The sequence below is a fragment of the Salvelinus alpinus genome, chromosome 9 (assembly GCF_045679555.1).
Source record: "Salvelinus alpinus chromosome 9, SLU_Salpinus.1, whole genome shotgun sequence".
Classification (NCBI taxonomy): Eukaryota; Metazoa; Chordata; class Actinopteri; order Salmoniformes; family Salmonidae; genus Salvelinus; species Salvelinus alpinus.
Window position 1 is genome coordinate 17,267,405 of NC_092094.1, and position 25,246 is coordinate 17,292,650.

The 25,246-nt window shown below is 43.8% G+C and overlaps 1 protein-coding gene across 8 annotated transcripts; it reads right to left on the reverse strand.

Moving 5' to 3' along the window:
• Positions 1-2,607: 2,607 nt before the first annotated feature.
• wt1a (WT1 transcription factor a) lies at positions 2,608-24,358 on the reverse strand. Of its 8 annotated transcripts, none has more exons than XM_071416211.1 (9): positions 23,589-24,358; positions 20,265-20,381; positions 18,909-19,011; positions 10,663-10,746; positions 7,040-7,139; positions 5,294-5,438; positions 5,088-5,177; positions 4,175-4,267; positions 2,608-3,895 (listed from the first exon to the last, which is right to left on the reverse strand). In XM_071416211.1, exons 1-9 carry the CDS (start codon positions 23,986-23,988, stop codon positions 3,774-3,776), a joined length of 1,254 nt encoding a protein of 417 aa, XP_071272312.1. In that variant the 5' UTR covers positions 23,989-24,358; the 3' UTR covers positions 2,608-3,773. The 8 variants fall into 8 exon arrangements, with proteins under 8 accessions (XP_071272312.1, XP_071272314.1, XP_071272316.1 ...); XM_071416213.1 differs by having other exon boundaries at positions 20,271-20,381; positions 23,589-24,140; XM_071416215.1 differs by having other exon boundaries at positions 4,184-4,267; positions 10,663-10,743; positions 23,589-24,140.
• Positions 24,359-25,246: the final 888 nt, after the last annotated feature.

A 25,246-nucleotide genomic window follows, 5' to 3' on the forward strand; every position in this document is an offset into this window, starting at 1 on the left:
CAGCTACTCTCCGCTCTCCTTGGACCAGATTCTCTCCGCTCTCCTTGTACCAGATTCTCTCCGCTCTCCTTGGACCAGATTCTCTCCACTCTCCTTGGACCAGATTCTCTCCGCTCTCCTTGGACCAGATTCTCTCCACTCTCCTTGGACCAGATTCTCTCCACTCTCCTTGGACCAGATTCTCTCCACTCTCCTTGGATCAGATTCTCTCCACTCTCCTTGGACCAGATTCTCTCCACTCTCCTTGGACCAGATTCTCTCCACTCTCCTTGGAACCGGTTTCTCTCCGCTCTCCTTGGACCAGATTCTCTCCGCTCTCCTTGGACCAGATTCTCTCCACTCTCCTTGGACCAGATTCTCTCCACTCTCCTTGGATCAGATTCTCTCCACTCTCCTTGGACCAGATTCTCTCCGCTCTCCTTGGATCAGATTCTCTCCACTCTCCTTGGATCAGATTCTCTCCACTCGCCTTGGATCAGATTCTCTCCACTCACCTTGGATCAGATTCTCAGCGACAGGCCTTAAGCCACTAATTGCCGACAGACTCCTCCAGTCTCACTACCTATTCCCCAAATAAACAAACTGATCAGACGCTGAGTGCCTAAGACCCTATACATTCCCTCCTGTGTCTTTACTCTTTAATAGGCCTCATTATTTATCACCATCTCCCTGTTAATCTTATCAAATCAGAGGCTTGACTGAAGGGCGGAGACTGGCCCACTGGTCTGGGTCGTAAACGTGTCAGCGACACGGCAGGATGCTTTGACCAGCAGAGCAGCTAAGGGCTTATCAGGTTGGAATCACCCACCAGCACTTTACAAGCTCAACACACACCAGCCCCACACTCACTCTCTGTGGTCACTGGTCACACTGTTTACTATATCACCTAGCTAGAACTTTAATTAATAATGTTGTGTGTTTAATAAGGTCACTAATATTATATAAAGTGATATAATATAGTATGCAATGGTTGATATAATTAGCTGCTATATAGAAAGACTGGTTTAGTGTGCTAAAAATAAGATGGGGAGCAGGTTTGAATGTGTATATGCTCTGAACAGCGTCTGTATCAGTTGAATGGTTTGCATAGCAGCTGTTGGGATGAGGCGTTGTTCATTTAACAAATGTGTTCTACATTGTGGGTTATTCTCACATCTCTGGACACAGTGCCATGGCTTTTTGCATTCTGGAAATGGATGAAAGAGGATTCTGAGGGGATTTCAAAGTTGTAGGAAGATGACACATCTATATGGAGACATCAAATGTACACTATATTGTTTATGCTAGCATGTTCTATCAGATATCAGTCGATTGTTTGGTTTCTTTGGTTCAACTGACATAGAGGAGAACCCCACTGAGACATCTCTCTGTTCTGAACCTAAAGCCACACATTCTTTTTAACAGTCACAGGATCTTCAGAGGGTTTAAGGGGTTACTGTAATGTGTTATATATACTGTACATCTCATGACTGCTAAACTAGATGACTAGCGCATTTCAAATCTATAGATAGTAATGTAAAATGTTAATTACCTTTTATGATGAAGGTAAACCTCATGAACAATGACTTCTTAGATAACACAAAAGGCGTTGAATGCAGTGTTTAATGTACTGTAAAGTTGTCCTACGACAGTACACTATACTGATGTCATCCGTATTCTTTCCCATTCAACACTATCCTCTTAGAAAGCCCCACATTTGTTTAAAGGAATGTACTATTTCTAAGTGGATGGTTTTCATACAGCCTCTGTTGTGACGATTATAAGTGGACTGCACTAAAGTTACAAAAAACAGTCACCTCTCTTCAAAGGCTGTGAAGCTGGGCCTTGGAGCAGAAATCTGGGACAGAGATTAACCACTGGCACTCTTGAGATATAGCGTTTTTTTATATGAGTAATAGTGTGAGAGAGTCAAGCTGATTTACACAACACTGGGGCCAAGCAAATAGTTAAAGAAAGAAGAGGATCTCAACAACAATATTCCCCCAATGTGATAAAACAGCATCACCATACAGTCAGCCACTCGGAGAGAGGAAGGCTTGATGTTTTATAGCTAGCTGTAGTACATTTTGACATTATACCAAGCTTTCTGTCTGTTGTTTTCAAAGTGACAGTGCATTAATGTGGATGTCAAATGATTAAAAAAACTCCCAACGGAAAGAGGATATTTTTGTCTTGATTGAGAAACAATATAAAAGTGTGTCGTTTTTCTAAGTGCATGGAGAGTGCATAGCTAGCTTGATTAAGATGGAGTGCTGAGCAACAGTGAGTTTGAGAGAAAACATGTTTATGTTTATCTGTGTCTCCTGTTTCACTCAGAAGCCAAGGAATTTTAAAATAATCTGCTTCGAGATAAAGAAAGCAGCGGATGTTAGCTACAGTCAAAGAGTTCTGTTTTGTTATCATAACTACTTTTATTCTGGCCAGCATGAGCCTCCTCTGGCGACTCGTGTAAGATGACCTACGAGCGGTCACGACCTGGTCAGGTTAAGGTCAGGCTATGGTCTGGTCATTGGGTCTCAGGAGCGCGGTTGATCAGCCCTGTTAGTGAGGGCAAAAGTAACTCAACACTGGCCCCCTGAGCCAACACAGCTGCCCAGGCAGGCCACACACTGCTGGAGGACTTTAATACAGAACTCAACAGGGAACAATAACAACAACAACAGAATCAGCATATATATATATACTGTATAAAAATAGTGGGGGAAAATACAGTTTAAATAGAGGGGAACAGACCATAATATACTGATAATACACTTCAGAGTAAAAAAAAATGTTTCCATGACAGATAAGTGTTTTATGACACTTAAAAAAGAATTTCCTGGATCTATCAAAGTAGGTCTAGTCTAAAGTATAATAGTTAAGTCACATGTTTCCATGGCAAGGATATTTTTTTCAAATGCAATCCATTGTCCAGTACTATTATTTAATACCACAACTTCTTGGCCACATAGCCAGTGTGACGATACATATATATATTTAACTCACATCCCCAAAATCCACAGTCAAAGTGAAACAATATTTACAGACAACATCACAGACCGAAGCGGGCTTACTGTAGCTTTATGATTCAACTACCTGGTGCAGATCAAATTTGTGGACTGAACGAAAGCGATGATGAACATGCTGTTGGACAAAAGTAAAAAATGTCCCCCTTTCCAGAAATCATTCCAGTGAAAGATATTTTAATTCACAAAAGTATGATAAAATAATAAATTAATCTGAAACTGCTCAAAGTAACACTACAAATGAAAAAAAGGCATAAAGTCATTAACATCTACTGTATACAACACCAACAAGAGATAGAAACTCTTTTTTTTCCTCTTTAAATGTCTTACTAAAATAACCCTCTGGATCAGAGCATCTGGACAGAGGACCGTCCTTAGATGGCGCTGTTTGGAGGACTGTGCGTAGGTGAGGTTGTACAGCTACATGCAGATGAACAAGACTGTCAGCCTCCTGCTCTGTTACCACAGCCACAAAGTAATAAACCCCGCCTATTCCTACAATTTCTCTTCTTTAAAACCTTATACCTAACCCTTACCTTAAATTAAGACTAAAAAGCTCATTGTTGTTTTTATGAATCTTTACAACACAGTCATGTGTCACTTTGTGGCTGTGCTATCTAGTGGATAGACCTGCTCTGCTGCTGTTTCCCCTTTGTGCTACAGGCATCGGTGAACGAGATGGAGATTCAGAGTCCCATGTAGGCAGAGTGTTTGAGAGCAGTGAGGCCAGTGTGTATGCAGAGCAGAGTGGTCTGGTTCAGATCTGGCTCAGATGGCAAGTTGCAGCTTGGTCAGGTTCCTCTGGTGCATGTTGTGGTGACGAACCAGCTCATCAGACCTGGCAAACTTCTTCTGACAGTTGGGCCATCTGCAGTTGAATGGCTTCTCGCCTAGGAGCGGGAGAGAGAGCGTTGTTAGGTAGTATCTGGTTTAAATTATACTGAAGGGGAGGAAGGGATCCAATTCATTTCCTATGATCCTTTTAGATCACTTTCAGTAACATTTTATCTAACCAATTTCCATCTGGTAAAATAACATATCTTTGATTCATTGAAATACTGTACCCCCAAAGCCTTGAGCTCTACATACCGGTTGTTCATGAAACGTACCTAACTAAGTTCTTAGCAGAAAAGAGATAAGTAGATGTGTAAAAATAAAAGTTTACGCACTTGTTTTACCTGTATGAGTCCGGGTGTGGGTCTTAAGGTGGTCAGACCGCGAGAACTTTCTCTGACACGTCTCACACTGGAACGGTTTAACCCCTAGGCACACACAGAGAGAGACAGACAGAGTAGAGCACAGGCCAGGAGGGAAGCCATTGCAAAGGGAGCCTGAGCTATAGTGTTCCATTAACAATAGAGAGGGCAGAGAGATGGAGGGAGCAGAGAAATGGAGGGAGCAGAGAGATGGAGGGAGCAGAGAGATAGAGGGAGTGTAACGGATGTGAAATGGCTAGCTAGTTAGCGGTGGTGCGCGCTAATAGCCTTTCAATCGGTGACGTCACTTGCTCTGAGACCTTGAAGTAGTGTTCCCCTTGCTCTGCAAGGGCCGCGGCTTTTGTGGAGCGATGGGTAACGATGCTTCGTGGGTGACTGTTGTTGATGTGTGCAGAGGGTCCCTGGTTCGCGCCCGGTCCGGGGCGAGGGGACGGACTAAAGTTAAACTGTTACATTGGTGCCGTGACCCGGATCACTGGTTGCTGCGGAAAAGGAGGAGGTTGAAAGGGGGGTGAATGTAACCGATGTGAAATGGCTATCTAGTTAGCGGTGGTGCACGCTAATAGCCTTTCAATCGGTGACGTCACTTGCCCTGAGACCTTGAAGTAGTGGTTCCCCTTGCTCTGCAAGGGCCGCGGCTTTTGTGGAGCGATGGGTAATGATGCTTCGTGGGTGACTGTGGTTGATGTGTGCAGAGGGTCCCTGGTTCGCGCCCGGGTCGGGGAGAGGGGACGGACTAAAGTTAAACTGTTACAGGAGCAGAGAGATTGAGGGAGCAGAGAGATGGAGGGAGCTCGAACAGAGAAAGAGGGAAAATAAATAAGAGAAAGAGAAAAAGAGAGAAAGAGAGAAAGAGAGGGCAAACCTGTGTGTCTTCGCTGGTGTCTCTTGAGCTGGTCTGACCTGGAGAACCTTCGTCCACAGTCGGTGAAGTCACACTGGTAGGGCTTCTCACCTGGAGGGAGGGCAGAGGGGAACACAGAGTGGGCTTTGGTACAGCGAGACCTGGATCACTGAATCACTAGTCTGTTAGTGTAATAGGGTTGGATCTATGGTTGCCCTGGCTCTTACCTGTGTGTTTCCTGCCGTGCATTTGCAGGTGGGACAGCTTGAAGTATCGTTTGTTGCAGCCAGGATATGCACACATGAATGGCCTCTTCTCATTGGTCTCTGAGCGAACAATGGCTGGGGCGATACCTGGCACCCGTCGGACATCCTGTGATGTGGCGCGCACACACACGCACACACGCACACACACGGACACACACGCACACACACACACACACACACACGCACGCGCACACGCACACGCACACGCACACGCACACGCACACGCACACATTAAGCAATGGTACAGGTTTAGAACCACAACATATCATACAAAGAGATAACAGTAACTAAGCTACCTACTAGTCTATTACAGCAAAAGGTAACTCAAAAATAATGACCAATTAAAAAAGGCCAAGGCAAAAGAAGTGTGATTATCTTGCTGACGGTGGCTCATTATACTAGAATTAGCCGTAAAGTGAGCGCTCAAATTTACTCCACGCCACTGATTTAGTCTCTAAACGTAAGCCGTTAGTCACGGACGTTAGGCAGACCCCATCTCAGTTGTCCATGCCCCCCTGTACTCCTCCCCTTCTTCAACCCCCCAGACCCTGAAACCCATCTGATGTTCATTAGGAGGCTCTTAGTGTAATGGGCTCTGTGGACACTGGCAGTCTAAATAATAGTGTTAGCAGCCTATTGATAAGTAAATTATTTCAGTGTTTTATAGCACTGCTGCCTGCCTTGTTCCTTATCTAGACACCAACACTTCACAGAGGGGGCGGAGCCAATGTTGGGATTGTCAAATAAAAGGCTTTCTGAGCACCAAGAGTACAAACACACTTTTTAATGTGTCCACTTAGACCTGACTTTACAAACATAGACCTTTTCATACCATACATTTCAAATGTTTCATCCAAGTATGTCTTTTTTGTGAATGAGGTTTTCCTGGTTTAATTTCACTTGAGAACAATGAGAAGGGAATAAGAATAGGTCTGGAGAATCTCTGCTCTCTGTGTTTTAAAGCTGCCGACGGACACTAACTAAGATCTAATGATTTATTAACACGGGCCTGCGTATGGAAACTATCTTTATTGTTCATGGATTTCTTGAAAGTGATTCCTCTTCCCTTTTCATCCTGAGATGCCTTTTAAATGTCCCAACTATTCTGGCAGTCTGCTCACTGCGTCAGGCTCTTTCCTCCTCCTTCTCTTTCTTCCCTCTTTCGATCTCTCTCTCTCTACTCTACCTCTCTAGTCTCTCCCACCTCCTCCTCTTCTTCTGCCAGCACCCGTGCAGTGCCTGGGCTTGGCAGTAGAGGATGACCTTGTGCTGGCATTCAGGGAGTAGGTGTGTGTGTGTGTGTGTGTGTGTGTGTGTGTGTGTGTGTGTGTGTGTGTGTGTGTGTGTGTGTGTGTGTGTGTGTGTGTGTGTGTGTGTGTGTGTGTGTGTGTGTGTGTGTGTGTGTGTGTGTGTGTGTGTGTGTGTGTGTGTGTGTGTGTGTGTGTGTGTGTGTGTGTGTGTGTGTGTGTGTGTGTGTGTGTGTGTGTGTGTGTGTGTGTGTGTGTGTGTGTGTGTGTGTGTGTGTGTGTGTGTGTGTGTGTGTGCGTGCGTGCATGAGTGCGTGCGTGCGTGTGTGTTCATGCGAGAATGTGTGTCTGTGCTCCTTGTGCCGACCTTGGCCCTGAGCACATAAGGAAAGTTATGTATGGAGAGCAGGAATCAGAGTGTGACCTGGGTGTGAAGAATCCGTGAGAGGAGAGAACTGACCTGCATGCCTCTGAAGATGCCATGGGTGTGGATGCGGTACTGGGTGCTGCAGCTATACACCATGGGAGTGTTGGGGTCACTTTCATAACCCGTAGCATGGCTGACCACAAACAGGAAGACACAAGAGCATTTTCAGTGAGGAATGATGTGACCATTTTCTATTTTGTCTGCCAAATTATAACTCACATAAAAGCTGAAGTTCAAGAGCATTCAGCAGCTTCAGGATCCATGAAAAACGGCAGAGTGGAAGTCAAGAAAATGTAGGATGCAATGTAGGATGAATGCCTATTATTTTCACGTTGTTAAATGTAAGAAAAACTGCAGTAAATGGTCCCTCTTGAAAAGGGTCTCCCTGTCCTAAATAAAGCTTGTCATTTAGGAGTTTAGCACTCTTCATCTAGCTAAGCCAGGTTCAGCAAAGTTGCATTGGCATTGTATTTCAATAGCATGCACAGTAGGTAAAAGGCCAGAATAAATAAATGCAGAGAAATCACCCGCTATAACTTGTTTTGACATAGGAGCAAATTGCTCTATGCGTCACAGTGCATGCAGTATATTCACCTAAAGCATCCAAAGTGGAACTCGGAGGAAAGACGAATGGTTAACTTCCTGTCATTCACAGATTTATTCGTATGGCTAGGCCTCTCTCTCTGACCCTGGATTAACACACGTTCAAGCTGCATACTATATTAGTTTTCCTCAGTAAATAAGGGCTTGTCCTAGTAAATCAAAGAGGAACTGGTTAACACTGCAAGACCTGGTTGTCACCCACCTACTACTCTCAATCAAATAGAGGTACAGGATAAGGACATAGCACAAAAGGACCATGATCCATTGTAGTATATCCAGAAATATTAAATATGTATGAAACATAGTTTAGGTATCGTGTGCGATCCTCTGTATTGTGTACTAGCCTACCTGTTTTAGAAATGGAAATGTTTTCTGAACACTTATTAACCCATCAAAAAGTGAAGGTAGCCTCTGGAAGTATTAACTGAAGATGGTTCAGTTACGTACAGTACACTGCAGCTACAGCATTTCAAGACAGCTACGGTTCACATTTAGTCCCATAATATCCAGACGGCTTATATCTGTCATTAGTTTTAAAAAGCAGTCTGTCATTTTTCTATTTCAGGGAAGGAGGGTTTGTATCCTGTACAGTTAAATGATCAATACATGGTTGAGAGGGCATAAAGCAGCCTTTGTCTCTGCTCTTTCCAAGGACAGCCGGAGTGGAGACAGTGAAGCTGCATGCTGCAATAAATCTCCCCACAGTTCATTCACTCATTCATTGTGGCGCTTAACACCTCAGGCTCACGTTAACGTATACAGCCAGAGCCTGGGGAAGGAGATGGGGCAGGGTTAGGAGACAGGGCTGGGGAGGGAGACAGGCCTAGGGAGGGGAGGGAGACGGGCCTGGGGAGGGGAGGGAGACGGGGCTGGGGAGGGAGACAGGGCTGAGGAGGGAAGGGAAACGGGGCTGGGGCGGGAGATGGGGCTGGGGAGGGAGACAAGGCTGGGGAGGGAAACGGGGCTAGGGAGGGAGACTGGGCTGGGGAGGGAAACGGGGCTAGGGAGGGAAACGGGGCTGGGGAGCAAGATGGGGCTGGGGAAGGAGACAAGGCTGGGGAAGGGAGTGAGACAGGGCTGGGGAGGGGAGGGAGATGGGGCTGGGGATGGAGGGGAGGCTGGGGAAGGGAGTGAGAGGGGACTGGGGAGGGAGACGGGGCTGGGGAGGGGGACGGGGCTGGGGAGGGAGACAGGGCTGGGGAGGTGGACGGGGCTGGTGAGGGGGACGGGGCTGGAGGGAAAGAGGCTGGGGAGGGAGATGGGGATGGAGGGGGGCGAGGCTGGGGAGGGAGACTGGGTTGGGGAGGGAAAATGGGCTTTGGAGGGGAGGGAGATGGGGCTGGGGAGGGAGATGAGGCTGGGGAGGGAGATGAGGCTGGGGATGGTGACCGGGCTGGGGAGGGTGATTGGGGAGTGGTGGCATTTATCTGGAAGAGGCACATGCATACTTTGGCGTGCGTCCCTTGAGATGAGACTCCACATCTAATTTTCCACAGCCTAAGCACTAGAGTCCCTCTCATTTAGAAGCAGATTAATCATTCAGTCACCCTGGCCTCTGCTGGCTTTTTCGGGGAGGTGGTGGAAGGGTCAGACCCTCCCCTCCAGTCTAACTAAGCCCTGGCTCTGGAGCCCAGGCTGGAGGATCCCAGGGGGAAAGCCTACTGATCTACTTCCACTACTCCCCAGTGCAGAGCCCTTCCCCTCCGTTACATGTCCCACCGTGGTCAAGGCTGATGCCCCACACAGGAAAATTATAGCAGGATACATTTCCCAGCCAGGCCAGACAAAACATAGAGGCTAATTTAACACGCACACAATCTCCGGAGAAAACAGACAGAAACAGAGGGAGGGTTCGGGAGGAGGGGAGGAGGGGAGTTAGAAAAAAAGGGACACTGAAAATGACAACAAAGCAAGAATGAAAGAGGACCTTTTCATTAGAGCAGTAAAGCAAGTGAAAAGGTGATGTTTCCCCCTCAACTAGAGACAGTGATATAGTGATAAGGAAATAGGTAGGTTAACTCTGATCACCGGTCCCTATATTTACTCCCTATATTTTCTCCCTATACTTTCTCCCTATACTTACTCCCTATATTTACTCCCTATACTTCTCCCTAAACTTTCTCCCTATACATTCTCCCTATACTTACTCCCTATATTTACTCCCTATACCTCCCTATACTTTCTCCCTATACTTACTCCCTATATTTACTCCCTATATTTACTCCCTATACTTTCTCCCTATACTTTCTCCCTATACTTACTCCCTATACTTACTCCCTATATTTAACCCCTATACCTTCTCCCTATACTTACTCCCTAAATTTACCCCCCATACTTTCTCCCTATACTTACTCCCTATATTTACTCCTTATAACTTCTACCTATACTTTCTGCCAATACTTACTCCCTATACTTTCTCCCTATATTTACTCCCTATATTTACTCCCTATACTTTCTCCTTATACTAACTCCCTATATTTACTCCCTATATTTACTCCCTATATTTACTCCCTATACTTTCTCCCTATACTTACTCCCTATACTTTCTCCCTATACTTAATTCCTATACTTACTCCTTATATTTACTCCCTATAATTTCACCCTATACTTTCTCCCTATACTTACTCCCTATATTTACTCCTTATACTGTGTGTGTGTGTGTGTGTGTGTGTGTGTGTGTGTGTGTGTGTGTGTGTGTGTGTGTGTGTGTGTGTGTGTGTGTGTGTGTGTGTGTGTGTGTGTGTGTGTGTGTGTGTGCCAGAATAAAAATAAAAAACTACCCATCTGTGATAGAGGGAATATTTTTTCTTTCTAATCACCTCAGTGAGAAATGATGTAATTCACAGGCCCCCTGTGGAGCCCCACTCTGCTACTAAATCAAATATTTAAACAATGCCAGTGAGTGGTCAAATGTGTGATTTAATGAAGGGAGCCCTCCACCCCCTACAACCACCCCCTCCCTCCGCTATTCTGAGACTAGTGCAGATTAATGACTGTTAATCCCGATCAAAGAGGAATGTTTCAGATGACAGGAGCGGGTCACGTCGACATACCTCTTAATGGTGGAAGCCAGCGTGCTAACAGGGTTCCATGCCATGCATTCCAGCTGAGATGCCATTTGGTATAAATTATCACTGCTGGGATTTAAACAAATAAAAAACATTTTTAGGAATTTTTCCTCGGGACAACGTGGTACCACTGTTTTCAGTGTAGACAAGCACCACAGGAGAGTCAGAGAATTATCAAATGTGGCCCCATCTATACAGGTGCATCCTGGGCAACGGCTCATGAATGTGCCACACAATCAGGATCCACCCACACTAACACCAACAGGGTGATGTGTTAACCATAGCCCTCCATAGCCCTCCAACCCTCAGATCCAAATAACCATCTGTTATTAAGCATCTGGCTCCAGGATCATTAGTTAACCTGCCAGGTGCTTTCCCAAACACATACTTTAGATGTATCACTGCCGCCCCTGACATCACATCGTTTTATCATACCACAAGAACAGCTCACTGTAGTGGGATGCTCTGGTGCCTGGTACCCTGTACACTGACGGTAGCCTACACTCTGTCTAGTGATTAAAGTACGTACAGTACAGTGTTCTGTAGAGTTTCACTTCAAATCAATTCAACTATTTGGATGACAGAGGGTTAAAGGATGATGAGGGTTAAAAGATGATGAGGGTTAAAAGATGATGAGGGTTAAAAGATGATGAGGGTTAAAAGATGATGAGGGTTAAAGGATGATGAGGGTTAAAAGATGATGAGGGTTAAAAGATGATGAGGGTTAAAAGATGATGAGGGTTAAAGGATGATGAGGGTTAAAAGATGATGAGGGTTAAAAGATGATGAGGGTTAAAGGATGATGAGGGTTAAAAGATGATGAGGGTTAAAAGATGATGAGGGTTAAAAGATGATGAGGGTTAAATGATGATGAGGGTTAAAAGATGATGAGGGTTAAAGGATGATGAGGGTTAAAAGATGATGAGGGTTAAAGGATGATGAGGGTTAAAAGATGACAGAGAGTTAAAAGATGATGAGGGTTAAAGGATGATGAGGGTTAAAAGATGATGAGGGTGAAAGGATGATGAGGGTTAAAAGATTATGAGGGTTAAAGGATGATGAGGGTTAAAAGATGACAGAGGGTTAAAAGATGACAGAGGGTTAAAAGATGATGAGGGTTAAAGGATGATGAGGGTTAAAAGATGATGAGGGTTAAAGGATGATGAGGGTTAAAAGATGATGAGGGTTAAAGGATGATGAGGGTTAAAGGATGATGAGGGTTAAAAGATGATGAGGGTTAAAGGATCCTGAGGGTTAAAGGATGACAAAGGGTTAAAGGATCCTGAGGGTTAAAGGATGATGAGGGTTAAATGATGATGAGGGTTAAAGGATCCTGAGGGTTAAAGGATGACAAAGGGTTAAAGGATCCTGAGGGTTAAAGGATGACAGAGAGTTAAAAGATGAGGGTTAAAAGATGATGAGGGTTAAAGGGTGATGAGGGTTAAAGGATGATGAGGGTTAAAAGATGATGAGGGTTAAAAGATGATGAGGGTTAAATGATTTTATTTATTTATTTTATTTCACCTTTATTTAACCAGGTAGGCCAGTTGAGAACAAGTTCTCATTTACAACTGGGATCTGGCCAAGAAAAAGCAAAGCAGTGCGACAAAAACAACAACACAGAGTTACACAGAAACAAACGTACAGTCAATAACACAAAATAAAAGAAAAATAGAATAATATATGTACAGTGTGTGCAAATGTAGAAGAGTAGGGAGGTAGGCAATAAATAGGCCTTAGAGGCGAAATAATTACAATTTAGCAATAATACTGGAGTGATAGATGTGCAAATGATGAATGTGCAAGTAGAGATACTGGGGTGCAAAGGAGCAAGAGGGTAAGTGATAATATGCGGATGAGGTAGTTGGGTGTGCTATTTACAGATTGGCTGTGTACAGGTACAGTGATCGGTAAGCTGCTCTGACAGCTGATGCTTAAAGTTAGTGAGGGAGATCTAAGACTCCAGCTTCAGAGATTTTTGCAATTTGTTCCAGTCATTGGCAGCAGAGAACTGGAAGGAAAGGCGGCCAAAGTAAGTGTTGGCTTTGGGGATGACCAGCGCAATATACCTGCTGGAGCGCGTGCTACGGGTGGGTGTTGCTATGGTGACCAGTGAGCTGAGATAAGGCGGGGCTTTACCTAGCAAAGACTTATAGATGACCTGGAGCCAGTGGGTTTGTCGACGGATATGTAGTGAGGGCAAGCCAACGAGAGCATACAGGTCGCAGTGGTGGGTAGTATATGGGGCTTTGGTGATAAAACGGATGGCACTGTGATAGACTACATCCAGTTTGCTGAGTAGGGTGTTGGGGGGTATTTTGTAAATGACATCGCAGAAGTCAAGGATCGGTAGGATATTCAGTTTTACAAGGGTAAGTTTGGCGGCATGAGTGAAGGAGGCATTGTTGCGAAATAGGAAGCCGATTCTAGATTTAATTTTGGATTGGAGATGCTTAATGTGCGTCTGGAAGGAGAGTTTACAGTCTAACCAGACACCTAGGTATTTGTAGTTGTCCACATATTCTAGGTCAGAACCGTCAAGAGTAGTGAAGCTAGTCGGGCCGGAGGGTACGGGCAGCAATCGGTTGAAGGGCATGCACTTAGTTTCACTAGCATTTAAAAGCAGTTGGAGGCCACGGAAGGAGTGTTGTATGGCGTTGAAGCTTGTTTGGAGGTTTGTTAACACAGTGTCCAAGGAAGGGCCAGATGTATACAGAATGGTGTCGTCTGCGTAGAGGTGGATCAGAGAATCACCAGCAGCAAGAGCGACATCATTGATATATACAGAGAAGAGTCGGCCCGAGAATTGAACCCTGTGGCACCCCAATAGAGACTTCCAGAGGTCCGGACAAGTCGAAAGCCTTGGCCAGGTCGATGAAGACGGCTGCACAGTAATGTCTCTTATCGATGGCGGTTATGATGTCGTTTAGGACCTTGAGCGTGGCCGAGGTGCACCCGTGACCAGCTCTGAAACCAGATTGCATAGTGGAGAAGGTACGGTGGGATTAGAAATGGTCGGTGATCTGTTTGTTAACTTGGCTTTCGAAGATTTTATAAGGGCAGGGCAGGATGGATATAGGTCTATAACAGTTTTGGTCTAGAGTGTCTCCCCCTTTGAAGAGGGGGATGACCGTGGAAACTTTCCAATCTTTGGGGATCTCAGACGATACGAAAGAGAAGTTGAATAGGATGATGAGGGTTGAAAGATGATGAGGGTCAAAGGATGATAAGGGTTGAAGGATGACAGAGTGTTAAAGGATGACGAGGGTAGAAGGATGATGAGGGTTGAAGGCTGATGAGGGTTGAAGAATGACAGAGGGTTAAAGGATGATGAGGGTTGAAGGATGATGAGGGTTGAAGGATGATGAAGAGTGTATCCATTAGCACACTAATGTGAACTTTGCAGTCTAAACCATTACTGTACATGGAAAGTACAGTCCTCTATGAACAGCTCTATACATACCTGAGACATTCATCTCTTGAGAAAATAACCAAATGTAGGGGTGTTTTGGTTTAAGCGGCTCTAAAGTTTCAGTCTTCATCCTCTACACCAGTGCTTCCCAAATGAACTTTGTCCCTGGCTCTTAGTTTCATAAGTGGACGTGTTTTTATTTAATGTATTTCCAAAATGTTAAAAAAGTGCATAACTGCCGTCTGACTGTATAAATACAGCGCTGTTGGTACCAGGCATTTGATTAGAGAGCGGCTTAGCGGTTTGATTTGAGGATTCCCAGCCCCTTCCCTTCCACAGCAGATATCAGGCTGTTTATGACAGAAGGAGGAGCAGAGCCTGCAGAATGAGGCTTCCAGCACAAGTATCCAGTCTGACTAACACACTCTTATCAAGTCCTATTCCCTTATTTTGAATCTTTATGTTCCCTGGAGCTGAAAACAAAATGTTAAAGGTATTCAAAGAATGCAAGCTAATTTTGTGCCATCTCAAGGCGAGGGAGTAAACAGTTGTGTAAGGTTACACTGGGGTTCTCTCCCCTCAGAGAACAGTGACTGGTAAGAGTACTTATCAGTAGAAGGAATTCATTATTGGCCTAAGACTGGAAACCAGTAGTGTTTACACCGCTTATCTTGGCCTGCTGAGCACTGCTCCCATTCTCTCTGGACAACTGTGATTCATTTATCTGGACATGGTCCTCATCCATACCATCTACATACTGTATTTAACTATTTAACTCAATGAAACAAACTTCAAATATGAATAAAACACAGTAAATATGCTATTATCTTATTCTTTGTCAGGTTGTGAATGTGATTTGAAAAAGCAGTGAATGGATTCAGTCCAATGGAAAGTTTTGAGAGTATAACTACAGTACAAACATGATAAATGCCTTTCTTTGGATCATTTCCTGAATGGAAATCAGTACAGTCTCGTATTTCCAACTTCCTGCCACTGTTACTTCACTTCCTCCTTCCTCTAGCCACTCGGAGTGCTCAATGGCAGAGTGACTTTTCCACATTTAATTTTAGAACTATGTTGATGATGATTATTGTCTTCTATGATGGCAGCACAACCTTGGCCAGTCAGGACAGCTATAAAGGTGCAGCTTCCTGACCCCCTTTAACCAGTGGTGTAAAGTACTTAAGTAAAATTACTTTAAAGTACTACTTAAGTAGTTTTTGTTGAGTATCTGTACTTTACTATTTATAATTTTGACAACTTTTACTTTTACTCCACTACATTCCTAAAGAAAATAATGTACTTTTTACTCCTTACATTTTCCTTGACACCAAAAAGTACTCATTACATTTTGAACGCTTAGCAGGACAGGATAATTGTCTAATTCACGCACTTATCAAGAGAACATCCCTGGTGATCCCTACTGCCTCTGATATGGCAGACTCGCTAAACACAAATGCTTAGTTTGTAAATTAGTCTGATTGTTGAAGTGTGCCCCTGGACGTCTGGGTTGCATAATATCAGGAATTTGAAATTATTTATACTTTTACTTTTGATACTTAAGTATGTTTTTACGATTACATTTACTTTTGATACTTAAGTATATTTAAAACCAAATACTTTTAGACTTTTACTCAAGTAGTATTTTACTGGGTGACTTTCACTTTTACTTGAGTAATTTTCTTTTAAGGTATATTTAATTTTACTCAAGAATGACAATTGGGTACTTTTTCCACCACTGTCTTTAACTAACTTCAATGACTAGAATCATCAAAACTATGTTTGCTTATTAAGATGTCTGCATGTTAGACTGCTTTGTAACATTAATAGATGTTTTAGGTGAGTGGTAGGCTGAAAGGGGTGGGGCTTCGGTGACTGGCAGGGGTGGGGCTTAGGTGACTGATAGGGGTGGGGCTAAGGTGACTGATGGGAGTGGGTCTAAGGTGAGTGATAGGGGTGGGGCTAAGGTGACTGATAGGAATGGGGCTAAGGTGACTGATAAGAGTGGGGCTAAGGTGACTGATAGGAGTGGGGCTAAAGTGACTGATAAGAGTGGGGCTAAGGTGACTGATAGAAGTGGGGCCAAGGTGAGTGATAGGAGTGGGGCTAAGGTGAGTGATAGGAGTGGGGCTAAAGTGAGTGATAGAAGTGGGGCTACGGTGAGTGATAGGAGTGGGGCTAAGGTGACTGATAGGAGTGGGGCTAAGGTGAGTGATAGGGGTGGGGCTAAGGTGACTGATAAGAGTGGGACTAAGGTGACTGATAAGAGTGGGGCTAAGGTGACTGATAAGAGTGGGGCTAAAGTGAGTGATAGGAATGGGGCTAAGGTGACTGATAGGGGTGGGGCTAAGGTGACTGATATTAGTGGGGCTAAGGCTACTGATAAGAGTGGGGCTAAAGTGACTGATATGAATGGGGCTAAGGTGACTGATAGGGGTGGGGCTAAGGTGACTGATTGGAGTGGGGCTAAAGTGAGTGATATCTGTACTTTACTATTTATCTGTACTTTACTATTTATAATTTTGACAACTTTTACTTTTACTCCACTACATTCCTAAAGAAAATAATGTACTTTTTACTCCTTACATTTTCCTTGACACCAAAAAGTACTCATTACATTTTGAACGCTTAGCAGGACAGGACAATTGTCTAATTCACGCACTTATCAAGAGAACATCCCTGGTGATCCCTACTGCCTCTGATATGGCAGACTCGCTAAACACAAATGCTTAGTTTGTAAATTAGTCTGATTGTTGAAGTGTGCCCCTGGACGTCTGGGTTGCATAATATCAGGAATTTGAAATTATTTATACTTTTACTTTTGATACTTAAGTATGTTTTTACGATTACATTTACTTTTGATACTTAAGTATATTTAAAACCAAATACTTTTAGACTTTTACTCAAGTAGTATTTTACTGGGTGACTTTCACTTTTACTTGAGTAATTTTCTTTTAAGGTATATTTAATTTTACTCAAGAATGACAATTGGGTACTTTTTCCACCACTGTCTTTAACTAACTTCAATGACTAGAATCATCAAAACTATGTTTGCTTATTAAGATGTCTGCATGTTAGACTGCTTTGTAACATTAATAGATGTTTTAGGTGAGTGGTAGGCTGAAAGGGGTGGGGCTTCGGTGACTGGCAGGGGTGGGGCTTAGGTGACTGATAGGGGTGGGGCTAAGGTGACTGATGGGAGTGGGTCTAAGGTGAGTGATAGGGGTGGGGCTAAGGTGACTGATAGGAATGGGGCTAAGGTGACTGATAAGAGTGGGGCTAAGGTGACTGATAGGAGTGGGGCTAAAGTGACTGATAAGAGTGGGGCTAAGGTGACTGATAGAAGTGGGGCCAAGGTGAGTGATAGGAGTGGGGCTAAGGTGAGTGATAGGAGTGGGGCTAAAGTGAGTGATAGAAGTGGGGCTACGGTGAGTGATAGGAGTGGGGCTAAGGTGACTGATAGGAGTGGGGCTAAGGTGAGTGATAGGGTTGGGGCTAAGGTGACTGATAAGAGTGGGACTAAGGTGACTGATAAGAGTGGGGCTAAGGTGACTGATAAGAGTGGGGCTAAAGTGAGTGATAGGAATGGGGCTAAGGTGACTGATAGGGGTGGGGCTAAGGTGACTGATATTAGTGGGGCTAAGGTGACTGATAAGAGTGGGGCTAAAGTGACTGATATGAATGGGGCTAAGGTGACTGATAGGGGTGGGGCTAAGGTGACTGATTGGAGTGGGGCTAAAGTGAGTGATAGGAATGGGGCTAAGGTGACTGATAGGGGTGGGGCTAAGGTGACTGATAGGAGTGGGGCTAAAGTGAGTGATAGAAGTGGGGCTAAGGTGAGTGATAGGAGTGGGGCTAAGGTGACTGATAGGAGTGGGGCTAATGTGACTGATAGGAGTGGGGCTAAAGTGAGTGATAGAAGTGGGGCTAAGGTGAGTGATAGGAGTGGGGCTAAGGTGAGTGATAGGAGTGGGGCTAATGTGACTGATAGGAGTGGGGCTAAAGTGAGTGATAGAAGTGGGGCTAAGGTGAGTGATAGGAGTGGGGCTACTGTGACTGATAGGAGTGGGGCTAAAGTGAGTGATAGAAGTGGGGCTAAGGTGAGTGATAGGAGTGGGGCTAAGGTGACTGATAGGAGTGGGGCTAAGGTGAGTGATGGGGGTGGGGCTAAGGTGACTGATAAGAGTGGGGCTAAGGTGAGTGATAGGAATGGGGCTAAGGTGACTGATAGGGGTGGGGCTAAGGTGACTGATAAGAGTGGGGCTAAGGTGACTGAAAGGAATGGGGCTAAGGTGACTGGTAAGAGTGGGGCTAAGGTGACTGATAGGGGTGGGGCTAAGGTGACTGATTGGAGTGGGGCTAAAGTGAGTGATAGGAATGGGGCTAAGGTGACTGATAGGGGTGGGGCTAAGGTGACTGATAGGAGTGGGGCTAAAGTGAGTGATAGAAGTGGGGCTAAGGTGAGTGATAGGAGTGGGGCTAATGTGACTGATAGGAGTGGGGCTAAAGTGAGTGATAGAAGTGGGGCTAAGGTGAGTGATAGGAGTGGGGCTAAGGTGACTGATAGGAGTGGGGCTAAGGTGAGTGATAGGGGTGGGGCTAAGGTGAGTGATAGGAGTGGGGCTAAGGTGAGTGATAGGGATGGGGCTAAGGTGACTAATAGGAGTGGGGCTAAGGTTAGTGATAGGGGTGGGGCTAAGGTGACTGATAAGAGTGGGGCTAAGGTGAGTGATAGAAGTGGGGCTAAGGTGAGTGGCAGGGATGTGATGTCAGGTAAGGGCAAGTGAATCTACTGTAGTGGAGCAGCTCCTGTACTCACCTGTTGTAAGGGTTCCTCAGCAGTAGGGCTTGGCTGCCTGTACAGCTGTCTGATGGGGTGTGGCATCCATACACAGGTGGAGGGACAGGATACGGCTGCTCACCTACACAAGCAAAATACATTTATTACCCACCAACTCCACTGATTGAGAATTGAAACAGTGTGATGGTTTAAGGAGTGCTTCACAACTCCACTGATTGAGAATTGAAACAGTGTGATGGTTTAAGGAGTGCTTCACAACTGCACTGATGTAAGTTTCCTGATAGATGTGTAGCTAACGTGACACTTTATACTGTCTGGGTCTGGAAGTACCACATTAACCACAAAGCTTTCAGGAAGCTCATCCCTGGTCCAATGGAGCTGTTTGTCTGACAGCGCCTCCTCTGAGAAAAACTATCCTGAGGGACATTGAGAAAGAAACCTGTGAACTGTGTCTGAATATAGACAGCACTTCTAAAAACAAGAGGCTGTTCTTTGAAGCCGTAAAGCACACTGACTATTTTTTATTTTTCAAAGTGCAAATGAAGGATCACTGCTTTGGCTCTGCCTCCACGTGTTGTGGATGGGTCCCAGAGCAGTTCTAAACATTACAAAAACCTTGTATTGACGTTTCCTCCAGTTATCAATTCTATACAGAGAGCCCACGATTTACAACATCACAGTAATACAATTAGCAACACACACATCCGGCTGTTTACTAACAGCAGGACCATGGATGAAGAAAAGGCCAATTAAAAAAAAGATGCTATTAATTTATGACACTGACGTGAAGGTCAGTGTAAGACTTAACCCCACAGTGACTTTAAGATGGAGGCCACTCCCTAGGTGAGGAGTACAGAGTTCACAATACACATGTTTACCATGCAGAACCCTCTGTGGAAAAGGTTCTACCTAGAACCAAAAAGAGTTCTTCAAAGGCTTCTCCTATGGGGACAGCCAAGAGACTCTTTTAGGTTCTAGATAGAACCTTTTATTCTAAGACTGTGCATCCACACACACACATATGAATGCTCACACACACACACACACACACACACACACACACACACACACACACACACACACACACACACACACACACACACACACACACACACACACACACACACACACACACACACACACACACACACACACACACACACACACACACACACACACACACACACACACACACACACACACACACACACACACACACACACACACACACACACACACACACACACACACACACACAACACACACACACACACACACACACACACACACACACACACACACACACACACACACACACACACACACACACACACACACACACACACACATTGCAGTAATCTAGGTGCTGTTTACCCATACTGGTCTGCTGAGCGAGGGAGTTTTCATCTTTAAAGGAGTGGTTGAGGAACTGGGAGGAGTGATGTGTGGGAGTGTGGCCGTAATTAGTGGCACCATCGAAAGCACTGTAACCTGTAAACACAAAGAAGAAAGGTTTAGAAAAACTAAATGAATAATTCCAAGACTTTCAGAACATGGAAGTAGGTAAAAACGTGGTTACATGGTAGAAGTTACTGTATCAATTATCATTTAGCTCATTGGCAAACATTCAGCGCTCTGACCCTTTGTGCTGAATATGTAGGTAAATTCCCTCCCTTCCCCAGTAACCCCTGTGTTGGGGTGAGAGTGAAAGGCTCCTGAGTGAAAACAAATTGTGGCAGGACACTGGAGGGCTGACACCAGAATCATGCCTATGTCTGACCCAGGGTGGGACACCAGATCATCAATCACACACCAGCTAACAGCAACGCCATTAATTACACACCAGCTAACAGCAACGCCATTAATTACACACCAGCACAACTTTCACCAGCGGCCCAGCAGGGTTAACTCAAAACTCATTAAAGAACTCTATTTGTCTTCCATCCCTGTCTGACTGACTGAGTAGAGGAGGACTAATCCCCATCACATTACACAGGGCTGGTCTGGGTCACAGTGGGCATAGTGAAGGGCACTGCCTAGGCAGTTTGTGTGCAAGGCAGTGTCCTCACCTTAGACCAGCCTGCTTTACGCAGTGCAGTGGGAGGTGAAGAAATACCAAATGCACTTACAAAGTGACATACCACTTTTCCTATGTCTCTTCTAAAATAGAATGTTTATTTGTTGGTTTATTTGTTGTTTTGATGGTTATGAACTTCTTATAAACCATTGTGAAATATATTATGAACCATTCACAAGCCATTTATTGTGAGGACCAGTAATCAAAGCTAAATCACTGAACAATGACCTTAAGGGTATTACTTACAGTATCTATGTAATAATACATTTTGAAGTTATACCGACTCCCAAAGTGTTAAAATGCTACAGAAGCAATTTTGAATAGTCAACTCATAAACTAATTAATAGTCAGACGCCAAGTGTCTAATTCTATAAATTAGTGGTTTCATAAATAAAAACACATTTTACAGTGACTATAGATTTAATACTGTAGATATTAAAACACTTCAGAATTCCATCTGTGATTCCCCAGTAATTGTATTTCGATAAGCGACTTCTTCTTCTTCTTTTCACTGTGCATTTTGACAAAGCAGGCGTAAAGTATGCTACAAATCTTGAAATAATACTTCAAGAAATATTGTTATGCTTTTACATACTATTACAGAATTTACATGTATTACAAATGTCAACCAGCATGGTAAATCAAGGGAACCCATTTATAAAACTGTGTGACAATGGAATATCTGAATGATAGGCCTACTTAAAAACAATACGTTAAATAAGAAATCTAAACATAATAAAAAGGGTATGTTCTGAAGGCTAACGTAATGTTCTGAAGGGTAAAACAAATATTTTCCGTTTTTGATCATTGTGTAAAAGGAAAGTCCTTAATTCCTTAAGTACTTGATCCTCTTGTTCTCCTCTTCCACTCAAGTAAACTCAACACGCACATGGAATTACACAGGCACATTGGCAAAACAGACCCAAATACACACTTAATACCTGTCCTCACACTAACTAGTCTGGACTGTGTCGTTTCGCATGGTAACCGTAAACAGATTACGAGTGCAGTGGATTCTCCCTCAGTGAGCCTCAGTGTATTATCAGTATCTAGTGAAAGTGACCCGCCTGAGATTTAGCCATGGCTTGTTTGCACTGCTTGGCCAGGCACAGGAGGGGTATGATAAGGGGATTGAAGGTTGGACGAGCCCTTTGATACTGATGTTAGTTCTAATTAATCCGACATTAAAAGTGCAGACAGATTACATTTGGGTTGCGAGCACTGGAGACCCCAGCAGCCCTGAAGAGAAATCGTAGAGCTTGACTACAAATAGCTTTCATAATAATATCACTTTTCAAAACACTTGGAAATCAGGAGCCAGGTAGATGATCAGCTTCAGATAATATTTGACTGATTTCAGGAGTTATACTGAGATTAGTTTATGTCAATTTACTATAAGTTCACAAGTAATTACATTTTCTGTCATCACTGAGAATTTTTTTCCCTTCATTTATCTTAATTGAGTATAATATTCTATAGCCTGTACAGTAGCTACAGTATATGCCACGGCTAATGAATGGTTCAGTTGATCATAACACTGATTCCATTCATTATGAATGTTTAGTATGTGTACACCTTTTCAACCCCAAGACTCCTAAACATTTGTATTTGCAACAATCAATTGTAATTGTGCTTCTACACCTGCATTGCTTGCTGTTTGGGGTTTTAGGCTGGGTTTCTGTACAGCACTTTGAGATATCAGCTGATGTAAGAAGGGCTATATAAATACATTTGATTTGATTTGATTAATAAAACCACAAGTCCACAATTTCTTTGAACACTATACACTCTCATTGGCTACTATATGATCAGTTTAACTATACCACAGCTGCTTTTAGAATTTCAGAGATCAAATTGTGTGTCCACTTTTAATTAGGGAAAATAATCTATTCTGTTTGAAAATAATTTGTGTTAAAATTACACATTCATTTAAAAGCAATGTCACAAGTTCATAATATAATTCCTAATGAAAATGACTGACTACAGCATATACTAATGACAAATCATTTAAACAGTACAAAGTTCAAATAATACAATACTTCTAATAATGCACTAATTATAAACTCACAAAATGAATCATGTTACTTAAAGTTCTTATCAGGAAATAAAGAAAACAGCATAGCAAATGCAGATATTTTCTACATTGTAAACTAATGTCAACAAATTGTCATTGTACTGTGCCGGCAATAAGATCAGTTATTTCACTGACATATATACTAGCAAAATATAACACAAGCTTCACCTAAACAAACCTAATCCTCGATATGAGCTTGACATTATGAATGTATTTATTGTTCATAGGACCTTTTTTCAGGTCTACCCATCATTCCTTTGCTTGTTTATTGATCATGAACTAGACACAGCTGTACATCACCAGAGTTAACAAAAACTGTCGGCAGGGAAATTCTCATGGAAGCATAAAAACATAAAAGTGCAATAACTGTACAACATGATATAGAAGGACTAGGAGTATACCAACTGTTGAAACTACAATGACCATAATGAACTTTACTAAACAAATGCCATCTTTCTGTGAATTAAAATATTTAATTAACCAAATATCAAGTCCTAGTGCAACCACAATAACATTGTAACACACTAATCTCAGATATTGATCTTACCCTGGTTCCTGGAAGAGGACTGGGTGTCCATACAGTTGGTCAGATAGGGTGCGTTGCTGAACATCCTTGGCTGGCTTGGTGGGGGCTGACTGGGTGGAGGGGGGCCCCCGAAGGCCCCGTACCTGCAGGCCCCTGTTCCAGTGAACTGGCCAGAGAAGTGCAGGGTGAAGGCACTCAGGCCACAGTGAGGGTCCTCCTGGGGATCCCCAGAGCTCCAGCTGGGCTCCTGCTTGATGAAGGAGTGGGGGGCCAGCGAGCTGTAGGGGGCGCCAGTGTGGAAGTCCAGTACAGGGCCCCACTGAGGGGCACTGCTGACGGGCAGGGTACAGTTCCCATTCCCCCCTGGCAGGGCTGGCACCGGGGGCAGCAGGGTGTTGAGGTCACGTACGTCTGAGCCCATCTCTGTTGGAGCAACCGCACCTGGAAACCAGTCTGTCCAAAAACCCGACAGGATCGCTCTGAAAAAGGACCTAAGTCTTTTTCGGCGTTCTGATGTACCGGCTCCTGGTTCTGTGGAAACTTAAGTCCAACAAAGCTTCATTGTTGCATTGAAAGACAGCTTTTTCAAAGGAAAACACACACAATTCCCCCCAAACGAAAGTCGAAACAATAGAAAGTGTCTGTTTTGTGTGCTGTGGTAGATAGTCCATGTAGTGGAGAGGTCTGTCTGGATGTCTAACCTGGGGAGCGTTCTCTCAGCTCTGTCAATGGAGGAGAAAGAGTGGGAGAGGAAGAGAGGGGTAGCCCTCTATTCCTTTACTCATGCGTCTGTTTTCTTTAGAGCCCACAAACCTCAAATACAGACCCAGTGAGACGGCTGGAGGAGGAGCCAAGGCCAATGAGCAAGAGGGATGAGTGCTGGGCTTCATTCATTTAGTACTGCCCCTCAGCCCCTCACTTTAAACGCCCATCTCTCTGTGCACCCTAAATGAGCCTGCGCTCGTGTGAGCGTGTATGCGTGCGCGTGCGCGCGCGTGCGTGTGTGTTTGTGTGAGAGTAAGAGAGCGAGAGAGTTCTGTTTGAATAGCACGAAGTTTGGGGATTTAGAAATAATAATACAATTGTACATCCTTTCACTATTCTTTTCGCAGCATGTCCAAACAAATTGTCAGTACTAATGTTACTGCTTGATTTTTCTTGAACAGATTTTTCTTGAACATGATTATTCATTAAATCTTTGGATGTTGCCAAATAGTAAGATTTTGAATTATTATTACTGTGTGTGTTTAACTTATTCCGGAGGTGGCTTATTTCTAATCATGAGCTTTATCCAACAAATAGGACATATATGGGATGTTGATACATATTTAATATTACTTGCATAAGAAGACCAACAAAATGTGTAAGCTATATGCTTCTGAAATAACAATATAATTTCTCATATTTTTGGTAATGTATAACTGGAACAAACACTTACATTAGCTAAAACATTTTTACGCATTTTAACGCTACCTGCCGGGGCCTTTAGAGCGGTTAGAGCGTTGGGCCCGTGACCGAAGGTTGCTGGATCGAATCCCCGAGCTGACAAGGTATAAATCTGTCGTTCTGCGCCTGAACAAGGCAGTTAACCCACTTTTCCCCGGTAGGCCGTCGTTGTAAATAATAATTTGTTTTTAACTGACTTTCCTAGTTAAATAAAGGTTAAATAAAAAAATAAA